Source organism: Petaurus breviceps, unplaced genomic scaffold, assembly GCF_028583685.1.
Source record: "Petaurus breviceps papuanus isolate PSGF00001 unplaced genomic scaffold, PetGlider_PUasm1.0 185, whole genome shotgun sequence".
Lineage (NCBI taxonomy): Eukaryota > Metazoa > Chordata > Mammalia > Diprotodontia > Petauridae > Petaurus > Petaurus breviceps.
Window position 1 is genome coordinate 3,462,541 of NW_027185797.1, and position 22,903 is coordinate 3,485,443.

Genomic DNA, 22,903 nt, shown 5'->3' on the forward strand with positions numbered 1-22,903 from the left:
TGATGAGAGATGTTGTGAAGGTAGAAACCAGCTTTGACAACAGTTTGCATGTGAGGTGAGTGTGATTAAAGATAGCCCTGACCTATCAGACCTGGGTGAATGGAAGAATCACAGAGCCCTTGGACAACAGTAAGGAAGTCTGAAAGAGTGGAGAGTTTGTGAGGTGGGCATGGGGGAGAGATAACGAGTTCAGTTTTATAAGGATTAAGTTTGAGGAGCCCACAGGACTTCCTATCCAAAGGCAGCTGCTGATGTAGGACTAGAGCTCAGGGCTGGATGTAGAGATCTGGGAAGCATTTACATAGAGATAATAATTGAACCAGCGGGATCTGGTGGGAGGGGCCCAGGACACAGCCTTGGAGGACACCTATAGTTATTGAGGTTGAAAGTTCATCAAAAGAAACTGAGAAGGAACAATAGGTAGGAAAACCAGGAGAGAAAAGTGTCATGAAAATCTAGAGGAGAAGGGAATGAATAACATTGCCAAAAGCTGCAGAGAGGACAGGAAGGACAAGGACTGAGAAAAAGGAAATCGACTGAACAAGGAAGAGATCTTGGTAACTTTGGAACTAGCAGCGGAAGGTAGAATGATGAGGTCAAGAGCCAGAAGGCTGGGGTTTTGGAATACTGTGGAAGGAGAGAAGGCTGAGGGACTGATTAGTTGATAAGGGGAGGAGAGATAAAGGGCTATAGCTGGTGGTAATGTTCAAATCCGGGGAGGGTTTTTTTTTTTAAAAAGATGGGGAAGATATGGGTATGTTTGTGGGTAGCAGGTGAAGAGTTTGTAGACCGGGAGAGATCAGAGATTAAAGTGAGGGCAGTTAACAGAAGGGGCAATCTGCTAGGGGCTGGGATGACTTGTGAATGGAGACAGGCTTGCCTTGACTAGAAAGGCCCCCTCTTTGTGAGAGATGGGGTGATAGATGAAATAGTAGGGGGAAATGGGAGATGGGGAGGGGAGAGAATGCAGCTGGTAGTGAATGGCTTCAGGTTTTTCAGAGAAGTATAAGGTGAGGTCCTCAGGTGAGAGGGTGGGAGAAATGGGTGACTTGGGAATCTTGAGGAGGCTTGAAAAGGTTTGGAATAGCCACTATGGTGAGTGGGAGAGCAAATGGATGAATGAGGGAGGTGTTCACCCTTCATTAGACCACTCGGAATCTACCTTTGGTAAGTGTTCATACCACATTAATTCTGTATCAAGTGTAGATAACTGGATTAAAGAGAAGCAAAGGGATGTCATATTTTAAAAAGCTCATTAAGGGCTAATGATGTGGATACAGAGGTGCCCTAAGGGTTAAAAATAATATTAATATCATTGCCTTGGGAGGCCCTCCTGAGCCTGAGAGCATACTAAAGTCAACTTTCCTGGGTCATAAAATTCTCTGTCTCCCTTATCTTGTTTCATCCATCTTCCTCATCCTGCCCCTAAATCTCCAGCCCCCATTATAAACTCTAAAATTACATCATCATCCTACAGGCTGTGTGAGTTTCTGTGTTATAAGTCTGGTCCTCTTCCTATATCAATGCCTTTGTTTAGTTCCTTGCTAAGTCTCAGGCCTACATGCTTTTGAGTTAATAAAGGTTCCTTTGGCTAAAGAGAAGGTATGATTGGATTCTTTCAAAACTGAGTCAGCTCTCCCAGCTCTGACCCTCGGCACTAACACCATAGAGTTTCCTTTCTTTCTCTCTTTTGAATTGTTCCAGAGACTAGTGCAATGTCTTACACACAGTGGGCGCTCAATGAATGGATGGATGGATGAAACAAGACCAGAGTATAAAGGGCAAGAGGGGCGAATGCAGAAATGGGTAAAGACAAAAGAGATGGGAAATATTCCATAATTCAGGCTGAAGACTGCTGTTGAAAGAAGACCAGTAAACATGTTGGAAGGCTTCTGGGGGAAAAAGAAAGGCCCTCACCATGGAAACCTTTAGCAACAGAGTGATGTCACTGACCAGAGAGAGGCTTCAGTCCTGAAGAGTTAAAATTAAAACTAAACCAAATACAGGGAGAAATCATCTAAAACCCTTAAAGGAGAACAATACTGACAATAACTCTGGAGCATTTTGAGGTTTGCAATTTGATTCCCTCTTTATAAAGTCAGTGTAGGAAAAAAAAGTTGTATCCCCATTTTACAGAGGGGAAAACTGAGGTTCTAAGAAGGTAAATTATTTATCCAAGGTAACACAACTAATGTATCTGAAGTCACATTTGGATCCTGAACTACTGACCCCAAGCTCAATATACTCATGCTGTGGATAAAAGGGTAGGACCAACTGGTCCTCCTTTGAAATGCCTTCCTTTCTCCAGAAACTCCTTGTGCCTCTCTACTTTTAGGAAAATCTTTAATTTTTTTTTTGTACTTTGAATACTTACCATGTGCTATCTTATTTTATTATTCATAATTTTGTCCATCCATCCATCCATCAATAAGCATTTATTAAGCATCAAGAACTGGGGATTCATAGACGAAAATTTCTTAGTGCCTAGGGCAGGGAGGTGACACAGTAGTCGGAGCACCAGGCCTAGAGTCAGGAAGTGCTGAGTTCAAATTCAATGTCAGACACTTTCTGTGTGACCCTGGGCAAGTCACCTAACCCTGTTTGCCTCAGTTTTCTCATCTGTAAAATGAGCTGGAGAAGGAAATGGCAAAACACTTCATTACCTTTGCAGAGAAAACATCATATGGGGTCACAAAGAGTTGGACCCAACTGAATGACAACAATCCCTCTAAAAGGCTACCTTTCATGGATTTAAAGAGTAAGACTGTAGCAAAGCAGAAGGTAGAAAGAGGCAAAAACACAGATGTCGGAAAGTAAAAAGAAGCCCTTTCAGATGTAAAGGAAGCACAATCCACTGGGATGGTTCAGCTTCCTAAGAAAGCCCAGCAGAAGCAAGGAGACTGCTTCCAGGCCTTTTCCTTGGTCAGTCCACTCCTGGGGATCTGGGGAGTATAATGGGTGATCAGCATCAATAAAAGAGGAACCTCTCTCATGGGGAACTTAAGGATTGTTCATCTGGGGAGGCCAGACCTTCCCACTTCCTGCTTAATAGTGATAGATGTCTGAGCTGAGGCTGGGAACAAGGCAGAGAGAAGAGCCTTCTGCCAATCCTAGGACAAAATCATCATCCGTCAGGAAAGGGAACTGTAATACTCCAGCTGAGAAGGGCACAGTAACACACATCGGGAACTCTCACACAGCTCTCCCAAGCCCTTTATCATGGCAACTGCTCAGTACTCCTGTGAGATGAAGTCTAGTATCTGTCTCGTGTACCTATCTCTATCTGGCACCTATTTTCCTTCAAGGAAGGAAGAATTGATGTTACCAGTTGGTTATTCAGGGCTGTGAAAAGAGCCTTTAAGAAATGTACCAGTGGGGGTGGTTAGGTGGCACAGTGGATAGAGCACATGACCTGGAGTCAGGAGGACCTGAGTTCAAATCCATCTCCTGGGCAACTTAATTAAACCCAACTGCCTCAAAAAAAAAAAAAAAAGTCCCAGTGACAGAAGACCAAAGAAGAATAAAAACATGGGAACATTTTGGATGAATCAAATTACAATTACTTTCCAAAAAACATGACTTGAAGTATCCCATCATTTATTGTCAATTTAATCAGGTGTCAGGTAAAACTCAACTAAAAAATACTCACTGAGATAGCTATTTAGTAACCCAAACTTCCAAATCTTTGGTTATCTTGGGGAAATGGAGGCAAGAAGGTCTTGCTGCTGCTCTGGGAGCTGGGAAGGAGCTGGCTTTGTTGCTACAATCCCTATTCAACAACAAAAAATTTAACTTTCAATGAAAGATCATTAGTTATCAGTTTTTTAAAAGCTAAAAATAATAATTTTAAACTTCACCTTGAATTCAAGTTACTTCCTTCATTGGCCCTTAGACAGAACTTCTCTGACACTCAGCAAATAGTCTTTGAGAGTTGCACTTGGTCACCCTATGGTCAACCTGGTCATTTGTCTCTCTGAATTTAGATAAGCTGGTCCTTGAAGAGGGACAGACAGGAGACCCTTAAAGCAGAGTTTCTGTTCTGATGGAAGCCTCTAAGATTTCAGATGAGATAAGCATGGGTGTGGAGCATGCAAAATTCCAAGAAATATAAAAATTACTGATGTTCCAGGGAGGAGTATTTGGCCCAAGCAGGAAAGAGTTCTTTCTTGCAGAGGATGTTGGGTGAGAGGAGAGGATAAGTTTGCACAGGCCATGGGCTGAAGGCCAAGTGACCCAAGATGACTGAACAGTAGAAGGAAATTGCTTGCTTAAGCTCAGACTTTTACAGGGCAAAGTGAGCTCAGCTAAAGCAGATTCCAGGGGGCTGTGCAAGGCAACACTAACCAGCTGCTGTAGGACCAGAACTCAATGGATAACTTCTGTAAGCTGTTCACTATGCTCTTCATATCCCTATTTTGTTACCTCTTTTTCCACTTTCCACTATTGTATAATGTCCTCCGAGGCTTCCTAGCAAATCTTTACTTTTTTTTTTTTAAGTAGGGCTTTGGTGGGAGTATACATTTACATTTCTTTGATTTCATACTTCTCAAACTTACAGGTTTTTTTTTTTTAATTCCTCAATGTTTTGGATCACTTTCTTTTGCTCTTGGGTAAACCTTTATTCATAAGGGATGACTTGCTGAGTAGGAAAGACACTAAAGAGGAGGCGTATATTTAAAAAATTTCAGTTAAGTCCATTCATGTCTGACTCTTGGTGATCCCATTTGGGGTTTTCTTGGCAAAGATACAGGAGTGGTTTGCCATTTCTTTCTCCAGTTCTTTTATAGTTGAGGAAACTGAGGCAAACAAGGTTAAGTGACTTGTCCAGGGTCACACAGCTAGTGAGTGATTGAGGCTGGATTTTAACTCAGGTCTTCCTGATTCCAGGCCCAGTGCTCTATCTACTCTGCCATCTACCTGCCCATTCAGGAAAATTATGATGTAAAAGTAAAAGATATCATTAAAGATTTTAAAATCGTACAGTCCAGTGAAATACATAGGTCCTTATCATTTGCCTTTTCTTTTCAAATAGAAAAAAAAATTAGTTGGAATAGAATGATGAAATAAGTAACAGGAAAAATCATCAGAGGAGCCATATTTAACCTCCCACATTAATGTGTGGGTACTCTCCCATAATGCACTGTTGGGAAATGGAATTGGGGACAAAGGAACAAATCCTCAGAGAACTCATCTTCTAAGGTAAGAAAGGATTTCAGTTTCTGCATCATCTTCTTTGCCTCACAGCTGCAAAAAGTTCTCCCACCTCAGTTTTTGTGATTCTTCCCTGCAATCTGCAATGTCTCCTTTTTTTTAAGTTTCATTGATATGTTTCTTACTTTACAAATATTTACAGATTCCTCCCACTTTGTGATAGCAACACATTCTTGTATCAAGGGAAAACAGATAAGGAAAGAAACTGAACAATACAGTGAATTAATCGGAAAATTCATGCAACATTTCACATCTGTTTTCTCCTCCCTCCCATCTATTTTTTTAAAAAATTTAGTAGAAATCTATTTTGTCTCCTTCCCTCCCACACTTCACTGAAAAGAAAGGAAGGAAAAAAACATTTCTTGTAACAATAGGTAAGCAAAACAAATTTCCTTTATGTCTGTATACAAATATATGTCTCATTTCACCTAAGCTGATAGAAAGAGGTTAGAGCACGCATGCACACGTGTGCAGCACACACACATAAAGATTCTGGTGTAGAAATACATTCAATTCCGCAGGGAAACAGATAGAACAAGAAGAAGGGCAAGGGAAATGTAATAGAAAGGGAAGATTCAGGGAGGGATTAGTCATAAGCAAAACAAACCTTAAGCCTGGAGAGAAAATAGCGAAGAGAAGATGAAAAGAAAATGCAATAACTTGAAATAATCAGGAAAGAAAGAGTATAGAGAAGAAAAAGTATAAGACTAGAATAGAGGAGGGGAAGGCAATTAACTGTCATAACTGTGGATGTGAATGGGATGAACTCACTCATAAAACAGAAGTGGCTAAGCAGAATGGATTCGAAAACAAAAATCAAACAATATGTTTACAAGAAACACATTTGAAACATACATATCCACACAGAGTTAAAATAAGGAAATGGTACAAAATCTATTATGTGTCAGCTGAATACAAAAAAAGCCAGGGTACAATTATTATTTCAGACAAGGTAACAGCAAAGGTAGACTTAATTAAAAGAGATACAGGGGAGTACATTTTGCTGAAAGATAATATAGACAATAAATGGATTTCAATACTTAATCAATAAACATTTATTGAGTACCTATGTGCCAGGAACTGTGTTTAACATATGTACATGTGGCATATGTACATAGCATAAAGGAAAAACTAAAGAAATTACATGTAGAAATACACAAAGGGCAAGAAGAAGGGATTAAGCATTTAAATAGTGCTTACCTTATGTTAGACACTGTATATCCCTTTCTGTCCTAGATAAGTCTAACCAAAAATATAAACAAGAAAGAAATTAAAATTACCCGAATAAAATTTTAGAAAAATTAGATACGATAGACCTCTGGCAATTATTGAATGAATATGAAAGAAGTATACATGTACTCAGCTATGCATGACACCAAAAACTGATCATATCTGAGGACATAAAAACCTCACAAACAAATGAGAGATGCAGAAACAGCATACAAATCCTTTTTGGATTACGTCTCAAGGATTGGGCTTTTTGAATTAAATCACGGAGCTTCCTTTCTTCTCTTGTCAGTCAAATTTAGCTTTACATTGCTAACTATGCAAATACACAGTCATCAAAATTTTGTTCAATTAACGTGAATGAATCATGAAACTATAGGTTATCAGAATTTAAATGGCCTTAGAAGTTCATAGGGTTATAGATTTATATCTTAAATGGCTTTTAAAAGCCACCTAGGCCAACCTTTTTATTTAAATATGAGGAAACTGAGGCCCAAAGAGGTTAAAATGGCTGATCCAGTGCCAAGATTTGAACTCAAGTAGTATAGGTCAGGGTCCCCACCCATCATGTGAATTAATTTCCCCTGAAAGGCAACCAAGCTCTCCCTGGGAGTGGACTGGCGCTTGCCTTCCTTGATCAATCAATTAACATTTATTAAGCACCTTCTGTATGCCAGGCAGCAGCTGGGTGGTGCAGTGGATAGAGTCTGGAAGATCTTAGTTCAAACTGGACCTCAGACACTTACTGGCCATGTGACTCTGGGCAAGTCACTTAATCCTTGTTTACCTCAATTCCTCTTTTGTAAAATGGGGACACACTGGAGAAGAAAACGATGAAACACTCTAGTGCCTTTGCCAGGAAAATCCAGTAGAGTCAGACATAACTGAATAACAACAAGTGTGCCAGGGACTATGCTGTAGGGGCAAAAGACAGTCTTCCTGGTCATATAAGGTCATAAAAAGTTCCATCCATGAGGAGGAGGTGGGACTTCTCTGACTTGGTGGGCATCTGATGACCATATACCTGTCCCGATGGCCAAACCCATTTCCATGTGGAAACAGGGAAGGAACAAAGGAGAACCACTCTATAGAAGCTAAATGTGGCTGAATTCTCAGTGTAGATCCTTGCTGTGTTAGAGCAAAGTCAGCTTCTTTTGGTTGATGGTTCAGTGACTGAAGGATCTCTCCTCTCCTCCCAGAATTGTACCTGAACTAACAGGGTTCTGACATCAGACCCTCTTCTAACATCAATCTTTCTGACAGAGTCGGTCTCAGAGTAAGGAAGAGCTGAGTTCAAGTCCTAACTTGACTGGGGGGGGGTGGCTGGGTGACCCTAGCAAACCCCTCAAGTGACTCTCTAAGACCAGAAGCCCATGGAAGGCAGTGACTTGAGTGGGAGGGGAAGTGGCCTCAAGGAGAGTTCTCTCTGCCAGTGAAATCCCGGGTCCAGGCTTCATCCTTCCTCCATCGCTGGTATTCTTTCCACTGTCCGACCCCATTTTACAGGTGAAGAAACTCAAGGCTGGAGAGATCCGCATGTGCCAAAGGTCATACATGCAGCTAGTAAGCAACAGGTAGAGGAGATGGACTCGGGTCTCCTGGTTTTGCTGCAGAGCGCTGCCTGGCATGGATTCACACAGATCACTAGGACATGGGGGGGGGGGGGGGGGGGGGGGGGTCCCGGGTTTTTTGCAGGGGGGTGCCCCGGATGGGTTTTCACAGATCACGGGGGGGGGGGGGGGGGGGGGTGCAGAGAGAGCACTAGGAGCCTCAGTTTTCTCATCTGTAGAATGTGCACGATACTAGCACCCACCTCCCAGGGTCGCTGTGAGGGTCAAATGAGGGAACAAGAAAGCAAAGTGTTCTGCCAATCAGATGGCTATAGAAAAGCTAGCCAGTGCCCCTGTGTGCCTCGGTTTCCTTATCTGTAAAGTGAGGGGTTTGGACTCAGCCTCTCAGTTCCCTATAGTGTCATCCCCACCTTGGGGCAGGTACGAGGACCCCTCAGGGTAGGCTGCCCAGTGTCCCCCTGGAGGGCTAGAGTCAAGGAGCGGTCTAGAGGAGTCCTAAGGATGCTCCGGCCCCGCCTCCTCCCCGGTCCCCGCCCTGCCTCCTCCCACGCCCCGCCTCCTCTCACGCCCCACCTCCTCCTCGGCCCCAGCCCCGCCTCCTCCCCGGTCCCGGCCCCGCCTCCTCTGTCTGTGTGCGCGGCTCCCGCTGTCCATAAAGTTTTTGTTTTCCCAATATGGCGGCGCCCATGAGCTGTTCCGCCGCATGGGCTTAGAGACGGAGCTTGTGCGCAGGTAATGCCGCCGCCCCCGCCAGCCGGGCCTCCTCCCCCCTGGGCGGCCGGGGACCCGCCTTCCTGTCTGCTCAGGGAGGGCAGCCCGGTAGCGGCGGACCCTGGGCCTGGGAGGAGTGGGTCTGGGTCGTGTCCGGGTGCCGCCTCCTGGTCGGGGTCAGGCCTGTGAAACGCGGCATTGGGGATCCCCCGGGAAAAAGGAATGACGGGGAGGGGGGCTAGAGGACGTGAGTTCAGATCCTCGGGTGAGCAGCCTTGTGTCCCAGCCCGTGAAGCCCCCCTCACCTCCCGGCCTGGCCTCAGTTCCTTCCATGACCCCCATTCCCCTCTTGGCCATCCCGGGGAACACGCGGCGAATTTGAACTCAGGCCTTGTGACTCCAAGCACAGAGGTGCCGTGGTGGTTCTGCCAGTGCCTTACCCTGGAGGGGCTTTCACTCTCCTGGGAGGGGAGAGGATACATACTGACTACAAGATAACCAAAGAAATGAATGTGCAGTGATTGGAGAAGGGAGTCATTGGGGAAGAAGCCTGGGAGGACAGGAAGGATCCCGAGGGGCAGAAGGTCGTAGGCATGGATTTAGGGCCGCGGAGGCACTCAGGAGCCAGGTATTCCCGCTCCCTCTTTTTACGAATGGAGAAACTGAGGCACAGCGCGCTCAGGTGACTTGCCCAAGGTCACACAGCCAGCAAGGGACTGAATGAAGGCGCTGGGTCAGGCATGTAAGTGATCTCCTCCTTCTGCCTCCAGGCAGGAAAGGGCAGGGCCTCAGGTAGCCCCCTCCCAGGCATCCCAAAGCCCTCAAAAGCCATGCATCCTGAACAATCAGTCCAATAACTAGTTATTAAGTGCCGGGCCTGGTACTGGGTGCCCTTGGTGTGCTTCGGGCCTAGAGGGGGCAGCAAAGTGGGAGGCATCCGTAATGTGAAATAGAACGTTTGAAGGGCCTGCAGAAATGGAAACCCCATCTTCTCCCCTCCACCCAGGCGCCTTTGCCTGCTTCAGACCTTCTGCACTGCTGTTCTCCAAACCAGCCATCTCAGTGTAATCTGGGAACCCCACGGCCCTTTCAAGGGGTCCCTGAAGTCACAGCTATTTTCCTAATATTCGATGTAATTTGCCTGTTAAAATATTCCTCTCATTCCAACTACTTATTTGAGTGAGGCCAGATTGTCTTCATGTCCTTCAACCAAAACAACAGATTGAATGCAGAAGCAGATATGAGAATCCAGCTGTTGTCTGTTGAGCCAGACATTAAAGAAGTTTGCAAAAATATGTAAAGCAACGCCAGTCTTTTCACTAATCTTTTTGTTTTGAGAAATATAGATATTTTTCATAAAAATGTATTATTTATGTTCATATATAATGGGCTTATTTTTGCCATTTAAAATAAATTAATGGAAATTTGAAAATATATCCAGTTTAATTTGTAAGGTGGTAAATAATAAGTATAACCCTCATTAAAAAAATTGGGGATTCCTCAACAATTTTCAAGAGTATAACAGGATCCTGAAACCAAAAGGTTTGGGAACTACTTCTCTGCATTATTGGAGAAATCATCGTATTGGCCTCCTTGGGTCAGCTCCCCTCTGTCCAAGCTAGCCTCCAGCACAATGGTCAGATTGATATTCCTAGAGCACAGATCTGACCGTGTCATCCTCTGCTCAAGAAGCTCTGTGCAGTTGGTTTTCAGTTGTATCTGACTCTGTGACCCTATTTGGGCTCTTCTTGGCACAGAAACTAGAGTGGTTTGCCATTTCCTTCTCCAGCTCATTTTACAGATGAGGAAACTGAGGCAAACAGGGTAAGTGACTTTTCCAGAGTCACACAGTTAGTAAGGGACAGACGAACTCAGGAAGATGAATCTTTTCACCTACTACCTTTGCACAAACTGCCCCCCATGCCTGGAATGTTCTCCCTTCCACATTTATGCCTCTTAAGAGTCCCTAGCATCCTTCAAGGCTCAGATCAAGGGCTACATCCTAAATTAGTCCTCTCCTGTTGCCTCCTCCACTCCCTTTCCCTTCTCTTCTTTCTACCCCCAAAATTACTTTGTCTTCCTTTCATATAGAGTTTGTTTTATTAATCTTCCTACTTGTCGTTCTCTCCTCTCCCTAGAATGAGGGCAGGGGCTGTTTCACCTTTGCCTTTTTGTACTTGGCTCCTGGTATTATTTCATAGCTTTCCCTTAAGCTCATTTGTGTATCCTGGACCTTGAGTTGAGGAAACAGAAAGGCTTTTATGGAAGAAGAGGGTTTTGAGTTGGGTCTTGGAGAAAGGAAGGTTCTAGGTTACAGATCTGGAACCTGAAGGTACTTTAGAGATTATTTAGTTCTACCCCACTGATGAGGAAACTGAAGCCCAGAAAGCTTAAGGGATTTTTCTGAGTTTATGCAGGCAATAATTGTCAATGCTAGGATTTGAACCCACGACCTCTGACTTGAAAACCAGCACTTTTTCTATAGTACTGTACTACCAATAAGTGGAGATTAGTGGGGCAAGGGCTTAAGAATGGGAGGTTGTTGTATGCAGAGCCATGGAGTCTAGAAAGGGCAGAATGAGAACAGGGAACCAGCCCTGTTTGGTTTAGAAGAGGAGAGTGATACAAGGCTGGAAAGCCAGGGAGGACGTTGGGGAGGGCCTTGAATGCCAGGCTAAGACTAGCAGCTTATTTTGTGAGGCTTTGAGGTTGACAGAATGCTTTCCTTAGGCAGGTAGCACAGTAGAGGGGAAGGGAGTGCCCCAGCTTACCCAGCTTGTAAGTGCCCAGGCTGGGACCTGAGTCCAGTTCTCCTACTTTATGCCAAATGTGCTTTTCACTGGCTTATGCTTAATTTGATAAGCATTTATTAGGCACCACTGATGACAGTGGCACAGTTGCTGACTTAAGAAGCCTATCTACTATGGAGGATGGTAGATAATATGTAAGTAATATTATGTGTATCAAATGAGAGGATATTTGTAAAGTGTTTACACAGGGTCTGGTGCATAGTAGGTATTTTAGAAATGCTTTTTCCCTTCCTCTTCCCCTCTCCCCACCTGGATCCGTATAAGACCAGTTAGGAAGTAATAGGGGCAGAAAAGAGTCCCTGACAAAATCCTCCAGGAGCATTTGAGGAGAGAGAGAAGACTTTTAGCTCGGAAGATGGGGGGAGATCTACAGAGAACTCTCAGATTGGACCTGAAGGAAGAGAAGGATTTTGAAAGGCAGAGATGAAGAAGGAATGCGTTCCAAGCTTGAGAGACAGCCTGCTCGACAGCCTGAGACAGGATAAAACGCCCCGATCAGGGAACAGCTCGTTCATTGGCTGCAATGAAGAATTCATGAAGTTGAATGATACGAAATTAGCCTGGAAAAATACATCCAGCCAGATTGTGGAGGCTTTTAAATGTTAAGATGATAGGTTCATACTTTATCCTCAAGGCAGTAGGAAGCCCCTGAAGGTTTTGAACAGGGAGTGATGTGCATAGCTCGGTGCCTTAGCTGGTTTGGGCAGCCATGTGGAGAATAGATTGGAGGCAGGGAGGCTAGTGAGAAGCTATTGGGATTTTTTTGGGAGGGATGGCAAAGGCCCAGGTTAGGATCGTGGTGATGTGGGTAGAGAGGAGGCCACGGATGGGAGAGGTTGATGAGAAATGGCAGTAGACTTGGCACCACATTGGATATGGGCAGACAAGATGGGAAGAGGCAGGAGGTGCTGAGATTAAACAGGAGAATGAGCCATCCCAGAAACGGGAGAGCTGGGAAGAGAGGCAGGGGAAGGGCAAAGGCGATGAGTTCTGTTAGAACATGCTGGCTTCCAGAGCCTTGGCACACTCTTGGCTTGGGAATTGTGAGGCTCTCCGCAGTGCTTAACAGTTGTGAGAAAGAGGTGCTTTGGTCTCACTGAAGTCACACTTATCATATGACCTACATCGTGTAACTCCTGTCCTCTCAGAAGCAGTGGGAGCAGTGCTTCGTGATCTTTTCCTGGGCACTGGGCCCTGTGCCTCGTATCCCACTTCCTCCAGCCCCTCCCCACTCCCCTGATGATGTGCTTATGTTTTGATAATGCTATGTTTGGGTTTCTTTACTCCACCAGTAGCAATATCATCTCTGAATAGCAGTAAAAGCCATTCTGGTCCTACCTTTCTTCCTTGAAAAATCAGTGGAAACTTAAGTTTCCTGCCCCTTCTGCCACTCTGGAATAAAATAGAACCAAGTGGATGCTTACTCATTTTCCCAGCTTTCTTCTACTCTCTGTCTTGCCTTTGCTTCATTCTGGGCCCTTCCTGTCTTCTGCCACATTGGCCTTCTGAATTCTTTCCACGTCAGCTGAACTTTGCCACCCGGTGATGAGCTTGGAATGTGACTTGTGATTTCTGCTTAGCCTATGCATGTGTTACTAACTTGGAGGCATTTAAAGTTTGGTAAAGGAGAGGTTATTCACATCACATAGAGAGTACATGGGTACCTGCAGAAAGAGCGTTCCTGTGGTATAGACAGAGGCGGCTGCTGGTGCGGTTAGCTTGCATTTACACAGCATTATCAGGCTTGTAAGTGGCTTTCCACACTACCATGGAAGGTAATACTGATACTCAGGCTGCTGGCTGGTACAATGGACAGAGTACCAAACCTGGAGGCAGGATCCAGACTCAGATAATTCCTGGCTGGGTGACCCTGGGCAAGTCACTTCATCTCTACCTGCCTGGTTCCTCATGTATAAAATGGGGATAATAAAAGCACCTGCCTTCCAGGGCTGCTGTGAGGATCTAATGAGGTAATATTTATAAAAGGACTTTGCAAATCTTAAAGTATGGCATAAATGCCAGTGATTATCCCCATTTTATAGCTGACAAAACTGAGTCCCATAGAGCTGAAGTGTACTGGTCAGGGTCAGTTCAGAGAACAGCAGCTGAGTCTCTCTCCTGGCTGAGTTCAGCACGTTATTACTGCACAGTCCAATCCAGCAAACTCTGAGGAAGTGCCTGGGTAGAACAAAGACAAAGCAAAAATCTCCCTTGAGGAGCTCCCATTAAATTGGTGGAGGGTCCACCTAGAACAGATGGATGTCTCACTGGTGATTTGAGGAGGGAAGTAGCCCCAACAAATCAGGCCTTCAGGAAAGGCTTCCCACAGGGGTCCCCCTGAGTCTTACTTTAGAGGAAGCCAAGGACTCTGAGACTTCGATGTGCTGGGCAAGTGCCTTCCAGATGTGGGAACAGCTGTGTAGAGGCAGAGGCGGGAGACAGGCCCTGACCGGGGGACCATGAGCAGGCCTGAGTGTAGGACCTTGGGAAGGGGAATCACAGCAGCTAGTCCTGAGCAGGTAAGCAGGGACAGCCTGTGATGGGCTTGAAATGCCAGACAGCAGTGTCTATGGTTAGACGTAGGGCCAAGGGCTCCCACTGCATTGGGCGCCTTCTCCGGTCAGCCCGCCGCCTGCCCCTGGACTCAGATAACTGGAGGAGAGAGTGAGGCTGGTGACTTTGCCCAGCTCTCCCTCACTTAGATCCAGTTCACTTGCCAGTCCAGACATCACCCTCCTGATGTCCTTGGTCCTCTGCGAGAAAGAAGGATGAACAACAAAGAACAAAAATCCCATGAAAAAGTTACTGAATCTCTTTGGGCCTCAGGAAGAGGACGGTCTTTAATTAGATGGCTTCTAAGGGCCCTTCAGCTGTAAATGTGTGACCCCATGAACAGACTGGTCCCTCAGAACTGGCCAACCCCCTAGCCTGGGTTGTGCTGGACACTTCCAACAAATCCTTCCTGAACTTCTCTCTCTTTTTTTTTTTTTTAGTACTGTTTATCACTTGCCAAAAATATCTGCCATTAACACTTCCTCATGAAAGGGATGTTTGAGTTTCCAGAATTAGAATTTGTATTGGATTAGTTATGTTGTGAATGGATGCTTGACTTCATAAGGAGGGATTCTCAATTCCTCAGTAACATTTAGGAAGTATCCTAGTCTTAAATACAATCTATTTATAAACTATTCCATAGGAGGCCTGCTGTAGATGCCTAATCTCATCTGTTTTATGCTAATTCTTATTAACTTCAATTTCAAAGTGTTCCCCTTTATGGCCTTATCTCTACATTCCAAGGTGTACTCTTTTTATTTAGTCCTTTATTAAGACTACATGCTTTTGGGGGAGGCTAGGAATAGAGCACCCGGCTCTGGAGTCAGGAGAACCTGAGTTCAAATGCAGCCTCAGGCACTTAACACTTACTAGCTGTATGACCTTGGGCAAGTCACTTAACCCAATTGCCCTGCCCTTCCCCCTCCAAAAAGCAAAAAACAAAACAAAACATAAAAAAACTACATGCCTTAAAGAACTCCTATCCTATAATAAAAATCTGGAATCAGGTATTAAATGTGCTTCCAAAAACTTCACGGGTGGGTGTGAGAGCAGTTCTTGGAGTATATTGCCCAGGGTTCAGAGGAGGATTTTCAGAGATAGAAAGCTGACTGCTTTAATTTTTAATGCATGTAGTGTGTTAAAGAAAAAAAAAATCTAGCAAATACAACTACTGCGTCAACAATTTCCATGTCAGGGTAGCATTATCCATAATTGCTAACCATAGAATCTAAAAGGCAATGAGGCTCCATGGAAAATTGAGATGCTCACCATTCAAATGAGTTTGCATTTTTTAAGTATTAGTTTTTCATTTGTTTTTACTTGGGGGCACAACTCAGAATATTCCTAAGTAGTCTTAGTGAAAGCCTCCCAAAAGGGAAATTAGGGGTTTGTGTATAAGCAGTAATTCCTTGCTCCCTAGAAATCTTGTATTCTGTTACTTGCAAAGATATTAACATGTTGACTTAGCAGGAAGACCATAAAAACAGTGGATCCAGAGGAAAGCTCAAATTGGGTAGGATTTGGGTCTCAATTGTAATTCCTATTTTTAAAATTATGCAAGTCTAAATGGTGATTTCTTTGCCTACTCATACTATTTCTAGGTGATCGCTTGACTTTATGAAGAACCTAAGGCATTTGAGTACTGAAAATCATCCCTAACAAACCCATTTTGCATTGAGAACTTTGACAGGCCAGCCTGAAAAATCTAGATACTTTGATGCCATTTTCTGTGGGTGTGGAATGTTTCTGTGTAAGCCCATGATGAATTATCCTGATGATATTCCTGTCCTAATCCTTTGATATAAGATAATAAATCCCTAATGGATATTGAAATGACCATCCACAGAATTAATGAGTTAAAACAACGAGGTTAGTATACCCTGTTGTTGTTCATTCGTTTCAGTTATGTCTGACTCTTCATGAGCCCATTTGGGGCTTTCTTTGCAAAGATCCTGGACTGGTTTGCCCTTTCCTTCTCTTACTCATTTTACAGATGAGGAAACTGAGGCAGACAGAGTTAAGTGACTTGCCCAGGGTCACCCAGCAAGTAGGTGTCTGAGCCTGGACTTGAGCACATGAAGATGAATCTTCCTGAATCTAAGCCCAGCAATCTGTCCACTGCACCATGTATGCTTTCCTTATTATTCCTTTTTCCTAGATTGGCTTTAAAAATCCCATTTTTATTCTCTTCTTTGCTGTATGAACATTGAGAATGCTGTTGAGAAAGGAGTAATTGAGGAGCCAAAATGGCAGAGTAGAAGCACAAACTTGGTGCGGGCTCCCCTCCAATCACTTCTAATACCTGTAAAAAAATGACTCTAAACAAACTTTAGAGCTACAGAATCCACAAAGAAACAAAGCTCCCGCTGAAAGAAGCCCAGCAGGCCGACAGGAAGAATCTATTGCAGAAGACTGGGAGCTGAGCACAGCCCCACATGAGCCGCATGGTTCCTGGCCCTAGTACGGCCCCGACCAGCAGTGGGCCTGGAGCAGATGTCAAGAGAGAGAATCACCAGCAGCTGTGGCAGTTTCCAGACTCATCAACCCATAAATGCCAAAAAGAAAGTAAAAAGTCAGTGTGGAACTTTGTGGGAGTGGGGAGACCGAGAGTGTGGTCTGGCCCCTGCCCCTGGGGTGAGAAGCAGCAGAGGTGCGGCAGCTGCATGGCTGCCATTGCCTGGCTGTCTCAGGAGCTCCTGGCCTGCAGATTGCAGGGGGACAAGTGACCAATTTTTCTTGCTTTAACCTTCTTGAATCTGGATTGTGATCTTGGGTGGTGGTCCTGAGATGTGTGACCAGTGAACCAAAGTCTGTGGGGGCTGTGGAGAGGGTGCCCTCCTCATAGCTCCAGCAGCTGTGAAAACCCCAGTAATTTGGGATGAAACTCTCTCCATTCTGGAAGCAGAGTTCTCTGTGGCAAAGAGCTCTAAAATTGGCAAAATGAGCAAGCCCAGGAAGCACAAACAGACAATAGAATCATTTTGGGGGGACAAAAAGGATCAAGTCACGGAGTGGAAGTAAGACGGTGAAGTCAGAACTCTTGCATCAAAAGCATCCAAGAAAAATATGAGCTGGTTACAGGCCATGGAGGAGCTCAAGAAGGATTTGGAAAATCAAGTAAGAGAAGTGGAGGAAAAATTGGGAAGAGAAATGAGAATGATGGAAGAAAATCATGAAAAGCCAGTCAACAGCCTGTTAAAGGAGACCCAAAAATACTCTGAAGAAAATAACACCTTAAAAAATAGACTAACTCAAATGCCAAAAGAGGCCCAAAAAGCCAGTGAGGAGAAGAATGCCTTAAAAAGGCGAATTTGCCAGATGGAAAAGGAATTTCAAAAACTCACTGAAGAGACTTACTCCTTCAAAATAAGACTGGAGCAATTGGAAGCTAATGACTTGATGAGAAATCAAGATACTATAAAACAGATCCAAACAAATGAAAGAATAGAAGGCAATGTGAAATATCTCATTGGGAAAACCACTGAGCTGGAAAACAGATCCAGGAGAGATAATTTTAAAATTAATGGACTACCTGAAAGCCATGATCAAAAAAAGAGCCTAGACACCCTCTTTCAAGAAATTATCAAGCAACATTGCCCTGATATTCTAGAACCAGAGGGCAAAAGAGAAATGGAAAGAATTCACCGATCACCTCTTGAAAAAGATCCCAAAAAGAAAACTCCTAGGAATATTATAGCCAAATTCCAGAGTTCCCAGGTCAAGGAGAAAATACTGCAAGCAGTCAGGAAGAAACAATCTGAGTATTGTGGAAACACAATAAGAATAACACAAGATCCAGGAGCTTCTACATTAAGGGATTGAAGGGCCTGGAATATGATATTCCAGAGGTCAAAGGAGCTAGGACTAAAACCAAGAATCACCTACCCAGCAAAACTGAGTATAATGCTACAGGGGAAAATATGGTCATTCAATCAAATAGAGGATTTTCAAGCATTCTTGATGAAAAAACCAGAGCTGAACAAAAAATTTGACTTTCAAATATGAAGAGCAGGAGAAGCATGAGAAGGTAAACAGGAAAAAGAAATCATAAGAAGCTTATTAAAGTTGAACTACTTACATTCCTACATGGAAAAACGATAATTGTAACTCATGAGACTTCTCAGTATGAGGATAGTTGAAGGGAATAGATGTGTATATATGTATACATACATATATGTATGTATAGGAGGTTGTATATGTATATAATGTATATATGTGAGGGTGGGCATATGTATGTTCATGTGTACATAGACAGGGCACAGGATGAGTTTAATAGGAAGGGATGATATCTAAAAAATAAAATTAAGAGGTGAGAGGATATTATTGGAAGAAGGAGAAAGGAGGAGATAGATTAGGCTAAATTATCCCATACAAAAGATGCAAGAGAAAACAATGGAGGGGAAGAGAAGGAAGGTGAAAGGGAATGGGACAACCTTATTTTCATTGAATTTGGCTTAAGGAGGGAATAACATACACACTCAACTGGATATCTTATCCTACAGGAAAGTGGGGGGGAAGGGGACAAGAGGGGGAATGATAGAAGGAAGGGCAGATTGGGGGAGAGGGTAGTTAGAAGCAAACATTTGTGAAAAGAGCTAGGGTCAGAGGAGAAAATGGAATAAGTGGGGGGCGGGATAGGATGGAAGGAAATATAGTCTTTCACAATATGACAACTATGGGAATGATTTGGTTAACTGCATGTGTACAACTTATATTGAACTGCTTGTCTTCCCAGTGGGGGCGGGTGAGGAAGGAGGAAGGGAAAAAATCTGGAACTCAAAGTTTTATAAACAAATGTTTAAAAAAAAAAAAATGTGTTTTTTTTACATGCAACTGGGAAATAAGATGTACAGGCACTGGGGTATAGAGGTCCATCTTGCCCTGCTAGAAAGTTAGGAGCATGATGGGGGAGGATATAAGAGAGATCAGTTTGGGGGAAGGGGTATTCAGTGGGCTTGCTATTTTGGGGTGGGGATAGGGGAAAGATGGGGAGAAAAAATTGTAACTCAAAATCTTGTGGAAATGAATGTTGAGAACTAAAAATCAATAAATATTTTTTTTTAAAAGAAAAGAAAGGAGTAATTGGATAAGCTGCAAGTTGAAGTCTGTTTGAGTTTTTCTGAATGCTTAATTACAGTCTAGTTTTACTTTCACAGTCACAGAATTTCGATCTGGAACTGATCCAGGCAGCCGTTTAGACCAACCCAGACCCAAAAGGAATCCTTCCTGTTAATGTACCCAGAAAGTGGTCAGACGGCCTCTGCGTGAAGACTTCCACAGATGGGGAGCTCCCCACCTCCGGAGGCAGGCTGTTCTAATTTGGGGCAGCTCTGATTTCTGGGAAGTTTTTCCAAACTTCAAGTGTAAGTGTGCCTTTTACAGCTTCCCTGACCATTCCTGCTAGTGTTACCCTTTGTGTGGCCAAATGGAGTAAGTCCAATCCCTGTTCCATGTGACTGCCTTAGATATTTAAAGACAGCTGTCGTGTCCCATCCCTGCACCCCCTGCTCCCCCCTCCAAGTCTTCTGTCCTTGCTCACAAGGGCTTGAGGCCTTTGATGGTTGCTCGTCCTCCAGCTTATTGGTGTGTGTGATGCCCAGGCCAAGCCCAGGCCTCCAAGTGCAGGCTGATGAGGGTAGAGTGAAGCTGGATGCTTAATGCAGTCTGCTCCCTCACACCACTGGCTTCTCACGGAGCTCACAATCCACCAAAACCCTCCGGTCCTTTTCAGACAGACTGCCATCTACCCGAGCTTTCCCCTGTCCTGCTCTTGTAAAGCCACCTTTTAGATTTTACATCAGTTCCTCTTTTGGGGATTCTGACTCTGCCAGAAACACATGGTGTCTAGCGTGCTGGCCGTGACTGCCTTTTGCTAGTGATGGAGCAGAAAGCTCTTAACTTGAGACACTCCCAAAAGTCATCCCTGCTGTGGGCAAGGATGTGCCAGGACAAAGAAATATGGAAAGTCCCTTGAAAATACAGACAGGCCCTTAGCTACAGATGGTTTTATGTTTCTGGAGTTTGCAACTAAAATGTGTTTTTCTGTGGAAATGGTGGTTAGGTTTCCATGTCAGCTTACAGAAACCTATATTAAAAATTGGTTTTAAAATAAATGAACTTCTAAAACCCATTTAACCCATAATATAGATGAATATTGAGGTCCTAGTTCTACTTCTGACACATACTGGGTTTAACTTCCTTAAACTCTTAGCCCCCCAGGCAGCTGTCGGAATGTCAGTTACAGGTGAGTTGAAGGGATCTTCTTTGTGTTAAGATGCTCAGAGCTGAGATAGTGTAGGCAGGGGGCCTGCTGGGGATCCCTGACCCTTTTGTCTCTGAAGCACCGCTGAGCCTAGCACCTCCCTGAGCCCTGAAGGAGGGGACCTGCCCAGTTGGGCTCTTCCCATGGCACTGTAGAGAGAAGGAATCACACACATCTTACCAGGAGGGGAAGAAGGACATAAGGGGGATATCCTTAGTATTGTCCACAGCCAGAGTAGGTGCTAAAGGCCCCAAGAAGACTGGAGAGTGTATTGATGTCAAGAGGTGACTTGGGCAGGAATGGGAGAAACCATTGGTGGTGAGTGACTGGCAGAAAGGGCAGAGATGACCAGAGGTGCAGAGACCATTCCTGTGTGTGCGTCCTTGCCTCATCTAGCACGTTCAAGTTACCAACTCCCTGTTAAGGCTGTTATAATAGAACTTGTGTTTAACTCAGGAGAATTTCCACACTGTTCTTTTGAGGGTGATTAAAAGCCATTAATGCTGTGAAGCAAGGAAGCATCTTAATGGAGAAGGAGTAAGGGGGCTGAGGGTGAAGGGGGAAGATGAGCTAATGAGTCACACTCATAGCACATGATTGTCAGGGTGCTGCTGTTATCTCTTTCAGAGCCTCTGTTGCAGTCTGAAGAATGCCGTCCACTTGGCAGAGATTTGGCGTTTATTCCTCGTTTCTGAAAGGCCTGCTCAAGGTCCAGGCAGATGCTGCTAACTGGGAAGGGAGATTAATTCCAGGATGCAGCCGATGCATTTACAGTGCGACGGGGACATGGACGAGAGACTATACTTTGCAGACCAGAAAGGAGGTGGAAAGATGGTGGCATCAGCGAGTCAAGGAAGAGTTCTTCAGAACGTCAGAAGAGGAGGTGAGTATTCTGAGAAACTGGGAAGTGTGTGTGTGTGTGTGTGTGTGTGTGTGTGCGCGCGCGCGTGTGTGTGTGTGTGTGTGTGTGTGTACGAGCCCGTGTGTACGCGTGTGTGTGCACGTGGTTCATTATGTGGCTTATTGTCTTTAGTGCTTACTTAAGACTTAATGGATAGGAAATAATGGCATCTGTGTAGCACCTGGAGGTTTACAAAGTGCTTTATAGATAGTATCTTGGGTAGGAGGTGCTATTCTTATCCAAGGCAGCCGGAAATCAAACCAGCATTTCATCAATGGTCAATAAATATTTATTAAGTGCCTCCTGTGTGCCAAGCACTGTGCTAATAAGCACAATTAAGTCACTTGTCCAGGATCCCACGGCTAGTGTCTGGGACCAGATTTGAACTCAGAGTGTCTTGACTGAAGGTCTAGTACTCTGACTGCGTGGGCTCTCACATATGACAGAGAACAGGGATCAAGCCTGTATTTTCAGCCCTTTGTTTACTAGTGAGAGAGTTGTGGCCCAGGAGAAAGAGCCCCAAGTCTCATACCAGGCTCTGCTCAGTATTGAACTTTTCTGAACTTGGCTGACATTACCTCTCGAGGCTTCTGCTTTCTCCCCTCTACCCAGAGAATCTTGACTGGAGGATCTGGAGCCCATTCTAGCTCTGTGGCCCCTGCAGAGAGGGAGGTATGATCCAACCTTTGCTGTAATTGTATTGGAGCTGGAGCAGGGAAGTATCCCATGGAATCCCGGGAAGTGGGTTGGAAAGGGGAGAAGTTCCTGTCTCAACTCTGAGGTAGGAGGGAGCCTCTGGAGCTGGTTGAGCAGGGGAAGGGCTTGGTCAGATGTATGTAGTTGCTGACTTAGTAGATCAGTCCTAGAGAGCTGCTTGAAACACAAGGACATAAGTGACTTGTTCCTTGAGACACATGACATTAAGTGACTTGCCCTGATCTCATGCTACTTAGCACAGTGTTTGGCACACTGTAGGCACTTAAACTGTGTTTATTGATTGACTGACTAGTGATTGATTGATAGTAAACATCATAGAAGAGAAGCAGAATGAGCCTTATTACACACCCATGATACCCAGAGAAGCAAGGATTTGGGGGTTTCTCCTCAAAACCTGCCTGAGAATATTTAGAATGTGTTTACAAAAACAATTCCCTGCACACCATGGGAAGGATTTTATTTTTTTTTTTAAGCTTAAATCTTTTGCCTTTTATATAACTATGAACATTTTCCTTTTAGTCGTATTTCTTTCTACTCAATTATGACACAAAATCCTATAGTTATTCTGTCCCATTCTACCCCCGGGAGATGAAAGTCATTAAAATGCGACAGAAGAAAATAACTTAATTCACACAGAAAAGCAGGAGGCAGAAATAAGCATAGAGCTTGAATACCTTTTAAATAGCAAACAGAACAATTGTAAATATTAAAGGTGCTTTTAAAAAAAATAGCAGCCACTTCTTTGTGTTTCCTTGTAGCAAGTTTCGAATCCAGCTAGATTGCTATTGTCTCATCAGATCTGGGCATTATCTGTTTCTGTGTTGATCGGACAAGTCCAAAAGAAAAGGGAGCTTTGGAAAAGAGGATTTTTAAAGGGGAACAGTTGTGCGAAGACTGTTGAAAGAGGATGTAGAAAATACGGTCAAGATGAAAAACTTCT

The 22,903-nt window shown here is 44.2% G+C and overlaps 2 protein-coding genes and 1 long non-coding RNA gene across 3 annotated transcripts in view; 1 reads left to right on the forward strand and 2 right to left on the reverse strand.

The window, feature by feature from the left end:
* LOC138161435 (uncharacterized) overlaps positions 1-4,056 on the reverse strand; it is a 30,741-nt gene extending 26,685 nt beyond the window's left edge. Inside the window, exons 1-2 of the long non-coding RNA XR_011168356.1 lie at positions 3,858-4,056; positions 3,650-3,769 (exon numbers count right to left, since the gene is read on the reverse strand). This is a non-coding gene — a long non-coding RNA (uncharacterized lncRNA). The remainder of the gene's footprint in view (positions 1-3,649; positions 3,770-3,857) is intronic.
* The window catches only part of CDCP1 (CUB domain containing protein 1), a 562,995-nt gene that overhangs the window by 374,147 nt on the left and 165,945 nt on the right, over positions 1-22,903 (reverse strand). The window lies entirely within an intron of this gene.
* The window catches only part of LARS2 (leucyl-tRNA synthetase 2, mitochondrial), a 137,037-nt gene continuing 122,766 nt past the window's right edge, over positions 8,633-22,903 (forward strand). The window contains exons 1-3 of the mRNA XM_069088296.1: positions 8,633-8,741; positions 19,240-19,446; positions 20,973-21,228. Coding sequence (XP_068944397.1) covers positions 20,995-21,228 — 234 coding nt within the window. The 5' untranslated portion in view covers positions 8,633-8,741; positions 19,240-19,446; positions 20,973-20,994. The remainder of the gene's footprint in view (positions 8,742-19,239; positions 19,447-20,972; positions 21,229-22,903) is intronic.